This window comes from Emydura macquarii, unplaced genomic scaffold, assembly GCF_026122565.2.
Source record: "Emydura macquarii macquarii isolate MOO-44397 ecotype Brisbane River unplaced genomic scaffold, CSIRO-AGI_Emac_v2 contig_3506, whole genome shotgun sequence".
Taxonomy (NCBI): Eukaryota; Metazoa; Chordata; order Testudines; family Chelidae; genus Emydura; species Emydura macquarii.
In genome coordinates this window covers 113964-133324 of record NW_027133643.1, presented here as the reverse complement: position 1 = coordinate 133324, position 19361 = coordinate 113964, and the positions used below count along the sequence as shown (strand labels likewise).

Sequence of the window (19361 nt, the reverse complement as noted above, 5' to 3'; positions counted from 1 at the left end):
GACCTCCTCTATAACATAGACCATAGAATTTCACCCAGTGTCTTGGCGTTGAACGCTATTACTAGATCATCACCTTTACAAAGCAATCCAGTCTTGATTTAAAGACTCAAAAAGATGGAAATTGACCACATCCCTAAGTGGCTTCGATGGTTATTTACCCTCACTGCTAAACATTTGTATTCTGTTTCCTCTTTGCATTTTTCTAACTTCAATTTCCAGCCGCTGGATTGTGGTCTACCTTCGTCTGCCAGATTAAATGGACTGGAGATCATTTAGGTGGGAATCGGAGAGGTGGCAGAGGAGAAGGTCATAGGATGTGTGAACAGACATTTTGGGACAGCAAAGAAGGGTCAGATTTTCCATGTGCAGGGCAGGAAGATGCAGCAGCTCAGAAGGGTGGGGAGGTAAATGAGGAGAGGAGTCAAAGATGAAGCGAAAGTTACAAGCCTGAATGACTGGAGAGGAATGTGGAGAGGAATATTTGTAAATCATCGTCACAGCAACAGTAGCTGATGTTGTGCAATTATTATAACATTGCAGTTATAATAGCTAAAGCTCACAAACATTTTGTAGGAACATAGCACCTCGTGCACCCAGGTTGAAGCCAATCTCTAAATATGAGGGGTTAGGATGAGATGGTCACGGGAGGAGACGATCCCACAGCTGCTTGCTGCAGGATCTCTGGCATCTTCTGAAGGATCTGGTACTAGCAACTTGTGGAAACAGAATTCTGAACTAGAAGGATTTTGGGTCTGATCCAGCCTGGCACTTTCCATTTTCCAATGCAAGTGCATAAAATCGCTTGGGAATAGTCGGATCTTTTTCATGAGCACTGAGATTAAACATTCACAAATCCATATTTTGGTAGTTTGTGGCTTAAGCGGCCGCTAGCCACCTCAGAGATACAAGCCTCTAAATGTAGCCAGTAGAATGGGGTATCTGACTGCTGGTTCCTTCAGTGCCTTTAATCTTATGATAAATGCCTCCACTTTGCACATTTATTACTCCATTTAGGAGTGAACTGGTGTGTAAAAGTGGAAAATAACTAGGCGTGGAAGGATTACATTTTATTGGTAAATGCTGGTAAACGTCGATTTCACCAAATACAGGCAAACCGATGTCAAAATATTTCCACCGACAATAATCAAAATTTACAGAGAAACAAGGTAAGAAAAATGCTGCTTAAGATCTTGGAGTTAAAATCCAGTGAGTTAGACTTTGGAATTAGCCTTGTTACAGGCAGACTAGTGAATAAATAGTGAAAACAACGAGAGTTCTGTGGCACTTTAAAGACTAACAGATTTAATATTTGCAGACATAAGCTTTCAAGAGGCTAGCTCTCTTCTTCAGATGCAGTAATACAAAAATAGGTAACACAGAGTTGGTATCATATAGGAATCCAAGTGCATTGAGAACAAAGGGGGAGGTGGAGTCCAGTACTTGTGACCTAATGACGACCATTGAGTAGGAGGTGAGAATGGATGGGCAAAGTAATTTACCTTCGGTAGTGAGACAGCCACTCCAAGTCTCTGTTTAAACCCAGTTTGAATGTGTCAAGTTTGCAGATCATTTCTAACTCAGCAGTTTCTCTCCTGCCCTGCCCTGCACATCTTCAAGAGAAACTACTGAGTTAGAAATGATCTGCAAACCTGACACATTTTGGGGGGGAGGCGCTGACTTGTGAATTTTGAATGATTCGGATTGTCAGTAATGCATCTGGCTAATAGACAAGCATTTTAAAACCACAAATTTCCTTTTCTATGTTATTAATAGCACCTTATATAACTGAAAATGAAACAATCTCATTTGCTTTATGCTGCTTGTTTACTTTGGGTTTGGTATTTTCCTTTTTTCTCAGCCTAGACAATGACACCAGACAGGTCAATTTCAATTTTGTTTATCATCAGTTTCACCTTGTCATTACATATTATTTGTATTCCAGTAGCACCCAGAATGTGCTACAGGCCTATAAGATAGTCCCTGCCCTGAAGAGCTTGCAATTTATCCAGCAGAACAGTGCTGAAATGTCTGGATCACAGGTACCTTAGGAGAAAATTTATTTGTTGGATTCATTGGAACTTCAGTGTGTGTATATATTTCTGAAGTTCTAAGGCTTTCTGGGATGCCATGATTATCACTATGTTGCACATCATGGTCACTTGGAATTGAGACAGAAATCACATCCTACATTAACACAAGATCCTACCATTTGAGCTAAAAAAGAGTCACCCTTAGGGCTCATTATGCCATGCTGGTTTCATCCTCCCTAGGGCAATGACATACCCACTAGCCAGCAGAGTCTATTTTCCATGGAGCTATTTCTGGTGAGAGCTTGAAGGCTTAGTTTTACAAATGCTACATTTCATTTGATTTGGTTTTCTGTTTTGGTGCTGTTGCATTTTCTGGTGTCAGGCAAATAGTCTACATGGCAGGGTGCTCTTTTCCAGAAAGAATTTGTTGAGTATGGTATCAGTTCCCCACAATCCCCACCCCAAGCAAATAAACATGATTCATTGTCTCCTCTGGAATCTCTTCAAGCCCTACAGTAACTGCCAATTACTTAAACCACATTTCTGCAAACTCCCAAACAATCTTGGCTGTTACTTATTCACCTCGGCCAAAGAGGAAGCAGGTATGCAAATTCCATCTACACCTCCTTGTTCTGATAAATCCGAGCAACTTGATTTAAATAGCCACTTATTATTGTCACTGATAATTTACCCAGGCTCATTTCCATGGGAGGCAGGCGTGCTTAAGTGTACTCTGGGTCATCAGATTTCACATTCGGCTTTCTCCAAAGCTTCTGAGAAGGAACAGGGCTCATTGTTCCTCACACAGAGCAAAGAACCCTCAGCACTGAACAAGAAAACAACTTCTCTGCAGCCATGCGTACTCTCCACGTTGCTGCCCTATGCATTTTAATTGCTTTGGAGCCAGTGAATTGCCAGCAATGTAAGTGTGATTTGCTACTTTGTGGGGCTGAACTCGGGTGGGTGAGTCTTCTAAGTTTCTGATAATGAGTGAAATAGCTGATCTATGAAAGAATGAGTCTTTGTTTGACAAGCAACTGCAGGAACTTTGTTTTTAACCAGGTAAACGAGATAGACTTCAATGCGCTTTACCAGATATTCTGTCTGTGTCCCAAATGAATTGCTGAGAGTTTGAAAACAAAACAGCCTGGGGTTCATTTAATTTTAAACATCGCTTTTGCTGCAAAAAAAGGTATGTTAGCTGTCTTGCTGTGAAATCTAGTGGAGAGAGACGAAAGACAGGTAGTTTTTACCTCGAGGTAGCTCACTGACGCTATTATAACTCCACTAGGATTTTACATAGAGATAGCTAATTTGATATCAAAGACACACTCTCTTTTGCAATGAAGACATTCTTTAGACCTTTGTCTTTCTGGTTACTCTAGGATCTATGCAGTGAGATCTCCCTAATTCTCACGTTGTGAATCTGCAATTATCACGCTTGCCAGAAAGACCTCCCCAAAATCCAGGGGTTCACCCACTTTTCAGCAAAGACTTAATGGCTGGGAGGCCTCCTGCTACTGTGACGTCATTTGTTTTTATTAAATATGACAGGACATTTCATATGACTAAATATTGTCAAGTGTTCTAATGAATAATTAAAGTTAATCTTATCTCTTCAATGTCCTTGAAACACCATCCCCCCTGCCCTGCACACACACAAACACACACGTACACCTCCACTCCATCCTTTACTGTTTCGAACTCATTTGTTTGCTTACTTGCTTAATCTCAGAATTTAACGGCAATGGATCTCCCAAGTATCCTACTGAATTAGGGTCCAATCCTGCACCACTAAATCCAAGAGAGTTTTGCCATTGACTTAAAGAGAAGCAGGACTAGATCTTTTTAACGTTCTTCTGCATTTAGGGACCTACATGACTTTTCAGATACGGCAAAAGCTCACAAACAGCCACATTTTCAAAACCCCTCAGAAAGATGCACCCTTTCCTCAGCATCCAGTGTGTATGTGCTCAGAGAATCATGGAAGGTTAGGGTTGGAAGGGACCTCAGGAGGTCATCTAGTCCAATGGTTCCCAACCTTTTCTCTGCCGTGGCCACGCCTTGATACCTTTAATGATTTTGAGGCACGCCACCTTATAGTCGCCAAATGAACTCATGAATATTCATGAGTCAATCCAGAACTCTTCAAGTAGTTTTTCAAAAAATTCCCTGGCACACCTGCTCAGGTCTGACGGTGCCCCAGAGTGCTGAGAAACACTGGCCTGGTCCAACCCCCTGCTCAAAGCAGGACCAACCCCAACTACATCATCCCAGCCAGGGCTTTGTCAAGCTGCATCTTAAAAACCTCTAAGGATGGAGATTCCACCACCTCCCTAGGTAACCCATTCCAGTGCTTCACCACCATCCTAGGGAAAAAGTTGTTCTTAATATCTGATCTAGATCTCCCCCACTGCAACTTGAGACCATTGCTCCTAGTTCTGTCATAGTTGGGGTAGGTCCAGGGCCCCCACATGGCGGGGAAAAGGGTACACTTTACCAGGGCCTGGAGACCCTGGGGGGCCCGGCCCAGGCTGCAACCCCCATTGCAATGAGGAAAAAATTGAGGCTAAATTGTAGATCATGCCTGAGGATATTTATAGAAACAAAAATAGCAAAGGGGGAGGGGGCATTTTTCAGAAATGTAGAACATGTAACAGTAATCTCAGAATCACACTTTTTTCATGGCTCGTGAGATTGTATGTCTGGGATGAGGGATTGTGGTATGTGTGTGGGAGGGGGTCCGTGTTACAAGTTTGTACTAGGCCTGAAAAAATTGTGCTTGGGCCCTGGGTAGGGCCTGCTTTGAGCAAGGGGTTGGACTAGATGATCTCCTGAGGTCCCTTCCAACCCTCATCTTCTATGATTCTATGATATGGGCATTGATATGCGCCAGTCAGGTAATAGCATATGCACGGGCTCTTTGTTTTGGCATTCCCCCTCCCTCTCCCGATTTGCACATGCAACTCTGTGTGTGCGCATTTTTGTGGGCACAGTGGTTGCCTCCAGCTCAGAGTGTTTGGGCCTGTAATCAGAAGGCTGCCATGAATGTCCGAAGACTAATAATTAAAGATCAGACGGTCACAAAAGAAAATCAGCGTCAGTGGAGTTGAGCCAGAGCAAGGAGGGTGTTTTGAAACTTCAGGAACCTCGGCTTCCCAAGTGTAATTGCTACTTATTCAATTCCAACTTTGAGGGTAATTATGCATGTTCTCTTTTGCACCCATCTTGCAACAGGTATAATCCAGGGTGATGGAGCTAAGGCGTGGCATTAGGGTGCTCGCTCACCAACCAGCTAGTATCCAGCTGATCTTCCCCTTCCTTCCTGTCTCCACTTGCTCTCTGGTCCCTGCCCTGTCCAAGTGCTGCCGGGACTTTCCTTGCCCTGTGCTGACCTTGGACAATCTCCTTTGATGCACAGGACGCTGGAGACATTCAGGGAAACGAAAAGTGCCCATGACAGAAGCCAAAGCAGAAATATGGAAATCCTTCTGACAATCATTGACAAGAAAGGGGACATGCTGCGCTTGTAGGGAGAGAGGAATAGTGTGTGAATTTGGATAGGATAAGGGGCACGTCTCATCCAACCTCCGCCTGGGGCGGGGAGGAATCAAGGCGGGTCGGGCTAACCCCGCTTTTGTAGCGAGCTGGGTTTGCGTATAGTTTTGCTGACTTGTGTCTATCCAGGATATGGCTCCTATACCTGTCAATGTGTGCATCTTGCAGGAGTATCTGGTGTATGTCAAGGGCTCACACATGGGTTAGAGTAGGTTCTTTTGGCTCTTTCTGTTTTGTTTGGTTTGCTCTTTTAAAAAATGAAGCACTTGGAAATAGGTCCAAACTGGCTCCCTGAACCCAAGCCGTTATGAATGTTTGGTTCAGATTTTACCGCCCCACCTCCCCCCAGTCCTGGATTCGGGATTAATTGGGATGATGGCACAGTCCTAGGGTTAATCCCTCCCCACAGCTCTACCTGCACAGCCCCATGGGTGGGACTGAGTGCAAGGAGAGAAGCCCTCTTGTTTATGACGTATAAGGAAATGCCAACAGATGCCTTTACACAGACGCCGCCCCTGTGAAGGCTGCACTTGTGTTCCTGGATCCCTGCTTCAGCAAATCTTTAAACACATGAGTAATCCCACTGCGTCACTGGGACTAGTCTCCTGTTGAAAGTTAGGCAAGTGTTAACGTTTCTCAGAGATGATTTTGGCCATCGATCTTTAAGCATGCAGAACAGACTGTCCTCAACCTATGTCTTGTGCTAAATCAGGGCTGGAAGTGATTGCCTCGCGTACTGCCGGGATTGTTCTGTTTGGTTGTGAAGTTTACAGTACGGCCAAACCTGTGCATTCAAAAATCCTAAATCCGATCCACCCATAATCACGAGCTTGGCTAAAAAAACCGTGAGATTTTGAAAAAGAATTATACATTTTGCGGTCTTTATATTTGCCTTCTGTTTACTGAGCATTTAGGATTGTACTCGCTTCATATTTTCTCCACAAGCACAAGGACTAGAAAGTTACTATTTATTTTTTTACATAAGAATGGAAAGTCTCATATAATCACAGGATTCCAGGAGCTGGGGCTTAAAGAAAACACCAAATATGGCAAGACTCCCAGTACGATCAAGAGAGTTGACAACACCAAGTCTAGTTGGCAGCCGATTGTCTATGACTCTGCTTTATAAATCTGAGCGTATGCAATACACATTTACAGCTGCTAATAAAGAGCCATTTGTTCTGTCATTATGTGGGCCAGAGGCTTGACTGGTGTAAATGGGCAGAGTCCTACTGAAGTCCAGGGAGTTACATATATTTACACCAGCTGAAGATCTGGATCGTGACATCTTTGCCCACGCTTCCTGGACCAGATCCTGAGCTCGTGTATGTATGTGTGGCTCCATCGACTTCAGATGAGTTACACCAGGTGAGGATCTGGGTCTCTGTGTTTTGTTTGCAGCTCTTTCTTTGAGCAGGCTCACCAGAACCGCTGCCAGCCGGGGGAACTGCCGAAACCTTCATCTCCCTGTTTTACGGTAAATCCACAGGGACACGGGTGTTTCGGATTAGGAGGCATGCAGTGTCCCAACCCAGCCACTCATGTGCGCTATTAAAAGCCTTAAGGATCAAGGCTCTTGTAACCTGAGAAATCCATTTGTGCTTAGGCAGTATCACTAATGACCCTGTGTCCCATCTGCTAAGGAGGGAAATTCACACCTGAGCACATTGCCTCTGAAGAACAACAGGCAGATGGCAAACCATGAATCACAGCAGCTGACGGGCAGGCATTGCTCATTTGCCCCATTTACAGGCTGAGTTGTGAAAGGCGGATCCAGATTTCCAAACTTCCCCAGAGTTTCAGGGCTGGAGTTCCGTCCTGATCTTATTTCTTCATGGAAAAGCCCTTTCAAACAACCGGAACGGCTGTTGGGCTCTGCTTGAGACATGCCTTTATTTATTTTTTCTGTCATGGAGATCAGCCTTGAAGTAAATAGCTCACAAGGAGTTTGTAACTCTGCCGTGCTGGTAGTTAAGGCTAAGTTCAAATGTAGATTCAAGGAGCCAAAAATTTTCAAGCCAGCCTCTACATTTGTGCCTGCAGTTTTGCCCCGGCAAACCCTTGCTTTTGCATGTGCACATTGCAGCTGTGTGTGTGCGCGCTGATTAGATGTGTAATTGCAGGGCTTCAACAAGCAACAGCGGGTGACTCTGACACGTTCCCAAATTCTGGGTGCAAACAGAACATGCTCCCACAGTGTGCGTCTCATCCCACAGAGGCTGAGCTGCATAAGGATAACAAGCCAGGTCCTGGAGCTATGTGATTTACAGTAGTCAATGATTTGGCCCAACGCCTCTATTAATGCTGCAAGCTAACAGTGTTACTCCACGCAGTCGTGGTCTGAGTTAAAGGTGCTGGGTTCCAACCCCACTAAGGACTCAAGCTGGAGGCTCACGGGGCAAATTTAGAAGCTGCATTAGAAAGCAGGCCCCCTAAAGCACTCGCATCAGACGCTGCATGAAACAGCAGCAACCGAATGCTCAGGAGTGATACATGCGTGGTGTCGGTGGATTTCTGCTGGCGATATCTTTGCGGTTTTGCCCTTATCGCACCACTGTACAGCGTGCTCATGTCGGCACGTTCCCTCCAGTCACGCTGGAGTGCATCCCATCTTGATCTGGACGCCCCCAGGTTGCGCCGCCTTGTTTCTCGGCAGAGCTGTGCCTGTCACAGACTTCAGGAGGGAAAGCTGTCTGTTGGACAGAGACGGGCTGTGCTTCCAGCCAAGTCAGTTGCTGGGAACTGGAGATGAAGCCCCTGGAAGCATTTCCACTAGGTTTTCAAAGTGGAAAAAACAAGACGGCGGGAGCAGGGTCTGAGGTCAGAGGGGCGACTTTGGTGGGACATCAGGGGGTGTGTGAAGGAGACTTTTAGTTTGGGGAGGGGCAGTGGGCTCGCAGGCCAGGCTCATGGGATGGGAGAGACTGAGCAGGGAGGGAACAGGCAGTCGGCCCGGGACGGAGGAGCCTGACGTGCAGAAGTGCGCCATCAAGCAGCCAGCGTGTCCCTCTGAGCAGCAACCCTCTCACGTGACCAAAGCCTGTAAAGACGGGCGCCAAAATGACAAAACCAGACACAGAAAACGCCGAGCTGGGTCCCGCAAACAGGATCATTTCTGGGAGGAGGTACACGAGCCAGGATCAAACTGCAAAGAGATCCGGGCCCAGAGCTGGGGAGGGAGGATGGATGGGGATTGGGGACACCTGGGTTCCGGTCCCTGCTCTGCCACAGAATCCCTGTGTCACTGAGTGTCGCTGTGCCTCAGTTTCCCTCTGTTCAATGGGGATAACAGCAGTGCCCTACCACCCAGGGGGCACAGTGAGGATGTGGACCCTGCAGACTCTGACATGCCCAGATACTGTGGTAATGGGGGGGGGAGGAGGTAAATAGCTAAGAGATACCTAACCAACCCCCTGAGTCCAAACCCCAGCCAGTGTAGGATTTGGAGCTTTGCAGCGGGGACCATTGCTGACCTAGGGCATGAGCTGAGCACTACCACTCCACAACTGTCCCTTTAGCTACCCCGGGTTCCACCTTTTGGTCCCGTCTCCCCTGCTGGAGCTCAGAAACGGCCGTGTATTTTTAGTAGCCCTTGTGTAACTGTCCAATCGGCTGGGCTAGGTTTGCTCTGCTGCTCCCTCCTCCGGCCCAGCTAACCTCCAGCAACCCATTGCCTGCCACGTCAGACCTCTGGCACCTCCTCCGAACCCCAACGCTGACAGTGGCCAGTTCCCTTGTGCGTCGGGGGCAGACCACTCCCCTCTGAGGCAACCCCTAGACAACTGTGAATACCGTGCAGGGGAGGAATAATAATTCCCTTGTGTGTGAAACTTGGCTTCCCTCATCAGGGCCGTAGCTGCCATAGCTACAAGTGTTATAGGTGGTCATGAAATTCTCCAACCCTTCAGTAAAACCTAGCGAGAGGGTTGGGCTCAGTGATCTCATCAGGCAGTGACTTCCACAGGCTTCTTGGGAAGGAGGATGCGGTGGGAAATATAAGCAATAGGGGGGCGTAAGATAACGTAGCTCCTCACAGCTCAGTCTCAGATGTCAATGGGCGTTGCACTCATGTAACTGAAGGCGGAACTGGGCCCGTATTCTGCACATCATCTGCAGAAATCCCAGCACCTGGCATTAATTGGCACAGCTCACCCTGACGTTCCTGTGGGTTGCAACCTGATTATACCAATAAAAGCCGGGACCTCACCCACCTTTTCTCTCTCCTCTCCTGGGACCGACACAGCTACAACAGCCCTGCCAACCCCTGTAGAATATCTATTTGGTATCGGTTACGTTTGTTATATGCACTACTGGAGGCCAGCTTGATACAAGCACCCTGATGTGTAACTCACCACCACCATTCACCTCGCTCCTGAATTTGGCCCGTTGCCTATAGGCCAGGTGGGTGTTGTTCTAACCAGCTTGCCTTTCAATTTCCTGTTGAAAGACAAAGTCCTGATCCTCTGGGATCTTGGTTAGCAGCAGAACTCACCCCTGAGGAGATGTTTCCAGCCTCCTCGATCAAATACTTGTCAACAGGAGTTATTCACGGGAGTGCTGACTCAGCTTTACCGTGTCACGACCAAGGTGCTGCTTATTGAGCTGGACAAGTACTCCGAAAACAAACAGAGAGACCATTGTCCAAGAGAGACCATTACGGAATGGGGAGCGGGGCCGGTGTTGAGTCGTAGGCTGTGCTGCTAATCTAGAGGAAACATTTTACCAGCCAGCCCAGTTCCAGAAAAACTCTGCCTCTGCCACCCCAAACAGTTGAGGAGCCCCGTCTGCCCGCCTAACAGTTGATCAGCTGTTCTGGCTGCGCCCCTCGGTGGCAGCTGCTCCAGCCCTGCCCCAGAAATCACGGCGGTCCCAACCTCCACGATCATCTGATCCACGATCCTCAACAAATGGTCCGCGGATATCCGCATCCCGGGACATAAAGCGGGTGTCTGTGGATTTGAGGGCACTTTACGTCTGTATCGCAAGGCTCCGTCCCTGCCCTAAAGCGTTTGCAATCTAAATAGGCCATCCAGACAAAGGAAGGATTTATCGTCCCCCTTGTGCAGCTGGGGAGCCGAAGCCCAGATCTGCAAAGGGGTTTTAGCTACCGAACTCCCATTGATTTCTATGGAATTAGGCACCTGAATACTTCGAGCATGTGGACGTCAGTGACTTTCCTAGGGTCACACAGGGAGTCCGTTGCAGAGCTAGGAACTAACGCCAGATCTCCTGAGTCCCAAGATTTACCCCCCAATCCATCCTTGCTATTAACATGGCCGCCTTTAGTGACCCCTGCTCCCCACCATTGAGCCAGCTTGTGGGTCACTCTGCCATTTAGCACAGGCGGAAAAACTCTGTGTGGCTTGGCAAAGGAGCCAGGGCCAATTAGTCCCACATCCGCTTTTGGTTTGACTCGTCGAGTTGTTGTTGTGGCCGTTGCTTCCCTGCCTCCTCCTAAATGCACCGCCCGGCTTGCAGCTGGTTCCCTCTGCTGCCGGCTGGCTCCCCTCCAGCCCCGTCCCTCCCCCAAAACTTGGAAGGTGATCACACTCCAAACGAGCCGCCTCCAACCGGCAGAGTATCATGCTGAACATGCTGGCACCTCCTTTTCCAGGTTTGTTATGCTAATGGGCCCACCGTAATCCGCTTTGCAACATCATAATCATTAGTGACGGATTACAGAGTCAGACAAACATGGCAACTCTTCGGTGTGAGCCGGTGCTTGGAGGCTTTCGGGAAAGCGGGGTTGGGTGAAGCACCGTGTGCTTGCGAAGATAACGGTGTAGGTACAGATCTGGGGTGGGGTGTGTAGCCACAGTCCTGTCTTGGGGGCAATGTGGAGACACATTTCCCCCAAGGGCAGCTCAGCGAGGGATTGGCCATCCAGGAACACCCCAGAGCATAGGAATGGTGCACGGACTGCACCGTCCTATTGGGGTGATAGGCATCCTCAGGAGCAAACGGAGGGAGCAGTCCCTGCGTTCCCCCAAATCCAGGGACGTGGCTTGTCCCTAGTCCCTCCATAGGGTGTTCTCTGCACTCTCTTCCCTGCACATCCACACAAAAGCCAGAGACACCATACTGCTGACTACACAGAGATTCTGAAAACTCCCCGTAGATGTGGTGTATTGAGGCTGTGTTGAATTTGCAAGCGATCACTTTAAGGTGTGTGTGTGGGGAGTTCTGCTCATGCTTGCAGGCTAAAGGGCTCAACAGGGAAGTGTGTGCTCAGAATCAGTCTGGAAAAAGCCATCGTAAAGTAAGATAGGGCAAGCTGTGCCTTGCTGCCTAAGGAGCAGCCTGTTTTTTCTCTCTCTGGTTTTGGGTTCTTGTGTGTTAGCTTGAATGCGAAGAAATAAGGTTGTGTTATGTTGCAGCCTTTCAGCAAGAGTAGTTATGTTTTTGTTCAATTTTTCTGTGTGACTGCTCTGATCGTAATAGCAGAGAGCAGGACTGGTTCAGTAGTTAAGGTGCTACTCTGGAGACATAGGTTCTGTGTATACATCTAGTACCGACTTCTTCTGTGGTCTTGGTTCAAGTCACTTAGACTTTCTATGACTGTGGTCTCCATCTGTAAAATGGAGATCACTGTAGCCTCTGTCAGGTAAGCCATCTATCGAAGGTACTTAGATGGCTCCCATTACTACAGATCTGAGCACCTCGCACTCTTTCATGTATTTATTCACACTGCACCCCTCTGAGGCAGGGAAGTGATGTTATCCCCATTTTACAGATGGGGAATTCAGGCACTGAGACAATAAGGGACAGATTTTTAAAGGTATTTAGGCATCTTTAAAAACCCAGTTCTAAGGGAGTTCCCCAAGGTTACATAGGAAGTCAACAGCAGAACAAGGACTTGAACGTCTTACAAGTCATAGATTAGCACCTAGCCACTAGGTCTGCCTTCCTCTCAAGAGGGTGAGGATGGTGCTCAAGTACTCTGGTATGTGGTAGTGGTGGGGGGGGGCACAGAAGTACGGGAAGTAGAAACAGAATAGACAATGTGACCTACAGTGGATATTGCATCTGCAGTAATGGGACAATGTGAAGGAAACAAGATGTGGTGTATATTGCTGTGTAACTGAAAGGAGCTGTTATGTTTTCTGGGTGCTGCATCTTCAACCATTGAGGCAGGGAGTAGCTGTGAGGCAGCTACCAATTTGTTTTTCCCATCAGATGCAGAATGTTACCGAGTTAGCCACACTGTGCTCTCTCTCTGTCTCTCAGGGAGACTTTATATTTGTTTTTTCTTGTTTTCCTCTCTCTGAAACAAATGGTATTTAGAATGAGAACTGTAGTGGCTCCTATTACTTATTTGTACTGTGGTTATGCCTAAATGCATGCCCAACCTGGGCACGGGACCTCTGCGTTTGGTGCTGTACAAATGTATAATGTAAAGACTGCCCTTTTCCCAAATGCATGGGGCTTATTTTATTTGTACGTGTGGAGATATTACATTAGGGATGGGTCTGAGATGCAAAATTTAGACCCAGATTTTTTAACCAGCCAACACTGGGGAGGTGGGAGGGGGGGCATTTGGAGTCAAGGCTTTGGTTCAGGCCCCTCTGTAATAGAAAGGAGTGAAAGGGGGAGAGGAAAGGGGTGGCTCAGCCGATGGGTCCCTGGTCCAACTGTCAAGGACAAAGTCAGAGTCTGTGACTTTGAAACGCTTTGCCCTGAGGTCTGTGCCAAAGTCCATCCCACTGCGCAAGGCTAAAGACCATCCTGTCCCCGGTAGTCTGCATTAGGTGTGGGATGGTATTGAAATGGTGATGGGGGATGGATGGCCTGTTTGGGGGGGAGGGGATTTTTAATGCCAGTCTGGCTTCTTTCCCTGTTTGCGTCTGCACGGCTCATTGCGAGGTGGGAGCACGGATCAACCAGTGTCCTTTCCAAAGCAGGATGGCCTTGAAGTCAAGGGCCAGCTTATGTCTCAAGAGCTTTGGGTTCCATTGCCCAGCTCTACGCATGCTGTCAGTCACAAAGAGGGGTGATAGTCTGAGGGATACTGTGAAGCTTTGCTGACTCAGCCTCATAAGGATTTAGGACTCAGTCCTGCCAGGTCCTTAAACCTGTGCTTAGCTTTATATATGGACTCCAGTGGGATTTCTTAGGCGCTTAAAATCAAGCATCTGGCTTGCACCTGGCCAGCTTCACCTGGCAGGACTGAGCCCATAAGTCCTATATTAATGGAGTCAGTTTAGGAACCTAAACAGAACAGGGGAAGCTAAAAAATATCTCTAACGTGTGTCCCCCTCCCCTTTCTCTGCAGCCCTGGGAAAACTCCAGCCGTGGATGCAAGGACTCATTGCAGTGGCTGTTTTCTTAGTCCTGGTGGCGATTGCTTTTGCAGTCAATAAGTATTGGTGTCAGGAAAAAGAGTAAGTGCCGGTTTTCCTCGTTCCACTTGATTTCGGCTTCTTTATCGTCACAGCGACGCCAATTGCAGGTCGTTCATCGTTTTGTCATTTCCAGTCGTATCTGCGGCAGGCTCAGTGTGATCACTGTACAAAGCGGGTAAAAAAAGGGGAACCCGTTTCTTATCCCCTTCGTGTTACTGGTTTACAGGAAGAGTGGGCCACACAGCACAAGAGGATGGCAGGAACATGTGACTCCATAGCCTTGTGGGGCGCTTTCACTTCCTCTCCTGGCCAGAATCTGGAAATGCCACTTAAACTCCTGTTACTGAGCTGCTAAAGTGGCCAAGGGAAAAGCTCCAGACTCAGGACGTGAAAGGACAGATGTGCCAGCTCCTGAACCAATTTAAATGTTCCGCGCTTCAGTCCCTTCAGTAGGGTGACGTTTAGAACAGACGCTGCAGACTTGGCACAGCTGTGACTCGGTCTCCGGGAGGGCCAGCCAAAATGACGCATGTTTTGCCACTTACATAGTGCCACCAAAGGATACAGGGCAGTTAAAGGACGACTGGCTAACAAGACGTCTCAGCAGGTCATGTTTCACTGACTCAAACGGTGGTACCAAAATTGATAGCCGCTGAAAATCTGGTCTATGGATGTCACTGGTACTATCTCCCCTGGCATTAGCTGGGGATGTGGGCCTAGTAACATCATCCGTTATGTGCATGCTGTATTTCCCACTCACGTTTCCCTTTTAAAATGTGCAACACCCAGAGAGGAAGGACGGTCAGGAGTAGCCTAAGACGTGGGAGATCTGGGTTGAAGTCCCTGCTCTGCTGCAGACTTCCTGTGTGGCCTTGGGCAAATCATTTAGACCCAGATCCTCAAAGTATTTACATGCCTAACTCCCATTGATTTCAGTGGGAGTTAAATACCCAGCTACCTCTGAGATCTGGGTGTAAGGGCTTGTCTACTGAATGTTAACGTTGCAGCAAGCTGGGGTGTGAATTTACCCTACACTAGCCAGCTGTGTCTGCATGGACATTGCTAACGCCCACTAATAGGTCCTTAGTGCACTTTGATCTAGTCTGGTTTCAAAGAGGACAAGCTCGAAGCACATTAATGGACTGTTAATGGTGTCAGCAGAGTCCACAAAGACAGTTAGAGCGTGGCAGGCTAGCCCAGGTTAGATTCGCATCCCAGCTGGGCATGAACCCATCAGTGCAATAGGGAGACTTGCTCTTCTCCACCTCCCAGGGGCGTTGTGAGGATGAAGGCATTAAAGACTGGTAGCGGCTCAGATGGAGGCCATGTAAGTACTTCTGATGGATGGTTTAATATATTAACATGTAACTTGTTAAACACAGACCCCGGATAGACGGGTTGTGCAATGCAGCTAAGGTCACCACCCTCGAGATGGGTTAACTTGCTTGGCCTCATGTCAAACCCACACATCCTCGGGTTGAAAGTTTGACTCAAGCCAGGACCATCCTGAACTCATGAGGCGGGAAGGGGAATGAAGCAGAGAGAAAAATTCTGATGAAAACCTGGAGTGAAATGGGGAGCCGGCTGAGTGAAAACTCAACGGAGAGGGGTAGAAAAGGGGCAGAGAGAAAGAAGGAGAAAAAGTCTAATAAGCAATAAATACAGTAGATAATAAGGGCCTGGTCCTCAGTTGCTCTGTTTCTGCATTCGGGGCAGAGTTGAAAGAGTCCCTGTGCAGGTTTCGCTGCCCTCTGCAGGGTGGGGCAGGGTCACTTGTTGATTTGAACTAGAATAAATGGTGGATTCTCTGTCACTTGTGATCTTTACATCATGATTTGAGGACATCAGGAACTCAGCCAGAGGTTATGGGGCTATTGCAGGCGTGGGTGGGCGAGGTTCTGTGGCCTGCGATGTGCAGGAGCTCAGACTAGGTGATCACGATGGTCACTTCTGGCCTTAAAATCTGAGTTTATGAGAGAGGGGGATTAAGGTGTCTGTCTTTAAACCTCCTTTGGGATCCTTCAGGGGTCAGTCTAGCTCCAGTGTAAGCTAGAGCTGCCTCCGGGCTGCTCTAACTTCGACTCTGCTTTCCTGTTCCCCCATGGGCCCGGAGAAGCAGAAAGTAGCTGTAGCACAGCTGGCCACATCCCTGATTCACCCCATACCCTGGGGTAGGGCAGACCTACACATAGCAGACGCCTAGTGCAGGGGCTGCCTTTGAGCTAAAACACAGGCTTTGATTGTTACGTTGCATCCCGGTGCTCTCTCCCAATGTCCAGCAAGAGGTAGGAACGTGGCCTGACTGAGCGGCTGTTTGAGGGTGGGGCGAGGATTCGCCGGCACTGTTCATGTCACATTTGACCACCTCATCCTAGGAGCGCCGTGGTATCTCTGGCTGAAACATTGCTCCTCATGGTGTTAGAAGCCGGGTGCTAGGGCCGGGAGGACGGTGGGGAAGGCTAGAAACCCATTTTAATTGAGTTTGGCCTCTCATCAGAAAAGACGTGGTGGAGGCTTAGCAAACTGGCAGCATTCCATGCCTGGTTCTGTCACTTTGACAGCAGTTATCAGCTTAATCCCTGCCTGTTTATGCCTTTGCGTTTCTTGTGCAAGTCCCCGACATCATCCTCCAGCAAACGCCGAAGGAATCGGAGACATGCACATACTGGAACCAGCACAGTTAGATCCAAGCCTCCCTGAGCTTCGCGGGAGGCGCAGTGCTGGATTTGGCTCCAGGTCTGAACTTCTCGGCTCACGTCAAGCCGTGCGATAGGTTGACTCCGAACAGCCCGTCCAATTGCCGCCGTCAGACGTTGTGAGCTTCAGATTTGAATCCAAATGCAAACCACTTGGCCTGGGAGAGAGAGAGAGAGAAAGACAGACTGAGAGACACAGACATACCCACCTGCCCGCCCCTTCTCAGACGCAGACTCCAAGACACCATCTGAGGCAGCGTCTCTTCTGCTGTTGAAATAAAAAAAAAAAAAAACCATTTCAAAGTATTTTGCAAGAGTCCATTCCGGGACAGACTGGAAAAACCAGTTAGCAGCAGAAAACAATTCAAAGGTCTGACAAATTAGTCGCAACGTACGGTGAAAACCTGGCACTAAAGTCACTGTGCAGCTGCGGGGGATATTGGCTTTGCTACCTAGGCAGAAGGAGCAGTTAAAGAATGACCAACTCACCAGAAATCCCACAGAGCAAAATCTTTAGTGAATATATTCAGGCAAAATCCCTGAGTAGGGACTTTTTGGGCCGTAGCTATTAACATTCTGGCTGCAGAAATAGACAAAGCAGGTGACCAGTTCAGTCAGTGTGTAACCTGCTGGTAAGTGTATGTTACACACCCTCCTCTATGCCCAGCTGGCAGAGGCTATGGGTCTGTTACCGCTCTGGTAAGGGAGGTTTAGGTCAAGCCGTAGGAGTACGTGGATTAAGCTCTGGAGTCTTGGTTCAATTGCTGCTATATCAGCCATGGAATCACAGAAATGCAGGGCTACAAGGGTCCTCGAGAAGTCCTCAAGTCCAGCCCCCTGCGGTGTGGCAGGACCAAGTAAACCTAGACCATCCCTGACGGGCGTTTGTCCAGCTTGTTTTTTAAAAACTTCCAGTAATGGAGATTCCACGACCCCCCTGGGAAGCCTGTTCCAGATCTTAACTACCCTGAGAGTTCGAAAGTTTTTCCTAATCTCTAACCTAAATGTCCCTTGCTGCAGATGAGGCCCATTACTTCTTGTCCTGCCTTCAATGGACACAGAGAGCAATCGATCACCATCCCCTTTATAACAGCCCTTAACATATCGGAAGACTGTTATCGGATTCTCCTCCCTCGCCCTGCATCTTTTCTCAAGCCAAAACATGCCCAGTTTTTTTAACCTTTCCTCAGAGGTCAGGTTTTGATCCTTTTTGTTGCCCCTCTCTGGACTCTCTCCAGTTTGTCCACATCTTTCCTAGAATGTGGAGCCCAGTACCGGATCTAGTACTCCATCTGAGGCCTCACCGATCCCAAGTAGAGCAGGACAATGACCTTCTGTGTCTTACATATGACACTTGTTAATACATCCCAGAATCATATTCGCCTTTTTTGAAGTTGCATCACATTGTTGGCTCAAATTCAAGTTAGGATCCACTATAACCCCCTCCCCCAGACCCACAGCACTACCACCTATTCCCCATTTCGTACTCGGGCATTCGATTTTTTCCTTCCTAAGTGAAGTACTTTGCACTTGTCTTTATTGAATTTCATCATGGTGAAGTCAGACCAATTCTCCGATTTGTCATGGCCATTTTTAATTTTAAACCTGTCCTCCAAAGTGCTTGCTACCCCTTCCAGCTTGGTGTCAGCTACAAATTTTATAAGCACAACCTTCACTCTATTATCCAAGTCATTAATGAAAATATTGAACAGTACTGGACCCAGTACAGAGGCCTGCTCTCCCAATCTGGTGGCAAACCACTGATGACTACTCTCCGGGTATGGTCTTTCAACCAGTTGTGCACGCACCTTATAGTAATTTAGTCTAGGCCACTTTTCCCTAGTTTGCTTATGAGAATGACATGCGGAACTGTGTCAAAAGTCTCACTAATATCAAGGTACATCACATCTACTGCTTTCCCCCATCCACTAAATCAGTAACCCTGTCAAAGAAGGAAATTAAGTTGGTTTGGCATGATTTGTTCTTGACAAATCCATGTTGATTATTCCTTATAACCCTGTTCTACTCCAGGTGCTTATTAACCAGATATTGAAGTTAGGCTGACTGGTCTGTAATTCCCTGGGTCCTCCTTGTTCCCATTGTAAAGATAGGCCATGAAACCACCTCCTGAACCCCCTCTTCTCCTTCGCTAGGAGGAGCATTTTGCTCCAACTTTCCCACCTCCCTCTCTGCAGCAAGCAACCTGGTGCCCTGAAGTATAAGGTCACTTGTCCCATAATGCTCCGTGATTGCAGTGGCTGCAGCATTTCCGGGAGGAACTATGCCAGCCAGCCAGTGGTGAGTACTTTGATCTGCAATGGAGAGCTGAGTAAGATCCAAGGAGCTGAGCTGGACACAGCATGGGTTGTTGCCGATGGGACTGGGGCATGAGGAGGGTCTGGTGGAGGACCACCTAGTCCTAGGAAGGATTAGAGGGTCATACAGGGTAGCTAGAGTAGCTGTTGTGGAGTAGTTTTGAAGCCTGGAGAAAGAATTGTCTGCTTACCCCTTTTGAGATCCCCCAGCACCCATCTGGAATCACCTCTCCCAAATCAAACCAATTTATTCTCCTGCGTCTTTGCAATGCTGGGTTGCAGCTGGCAGAGGAAGAACTGAAATACCCTGGGCGGCTATCCTGGTGGTGTTTTCCCTGCCTGATGAGAAAGAAAAAGTACTAAAAAAACTTGTGAGAGAGCCTCTTTTCCTGAAATCTTCGGTCCAGTTTAGCTGACTGG

General features: G+C 47.9%; 1 protein-coding gene across 2 annotated transcripts in view; it reads left to right on the top strand.

Annotated features, from left to right (window-relative positions):
• The window catches only part of PDZK1IP1 (PDZK1 interacting protein 1), a 49398-nt gene that overhangs the window by 26117 nt on the left and 3920 nt on the right, over positions 1-19361 (top strand). Inside the window, exons 1-3 of one of the 2 annotated variants that reach the window (XM_067535510.1) lie at positions 1090-1166; positions 2726-2952; positions 13861-13969. In XM_067535510.1, coding sequence (XP_067391611.1) covers positions 2886-2952; positions 13861-13969 — 176 coding nt within the window. In that variant the 5' untranslated portion in view covers positions 1090-1166; positions 2726-2885. Of the gene's footprint in view, positions 1-1089; positions 1167-2725; positions 2953-13860; positions 13970-19361 lie in introns of those variants that run through there. The other variant, XM_067535509.1, reaches the window with a different exon arrangement.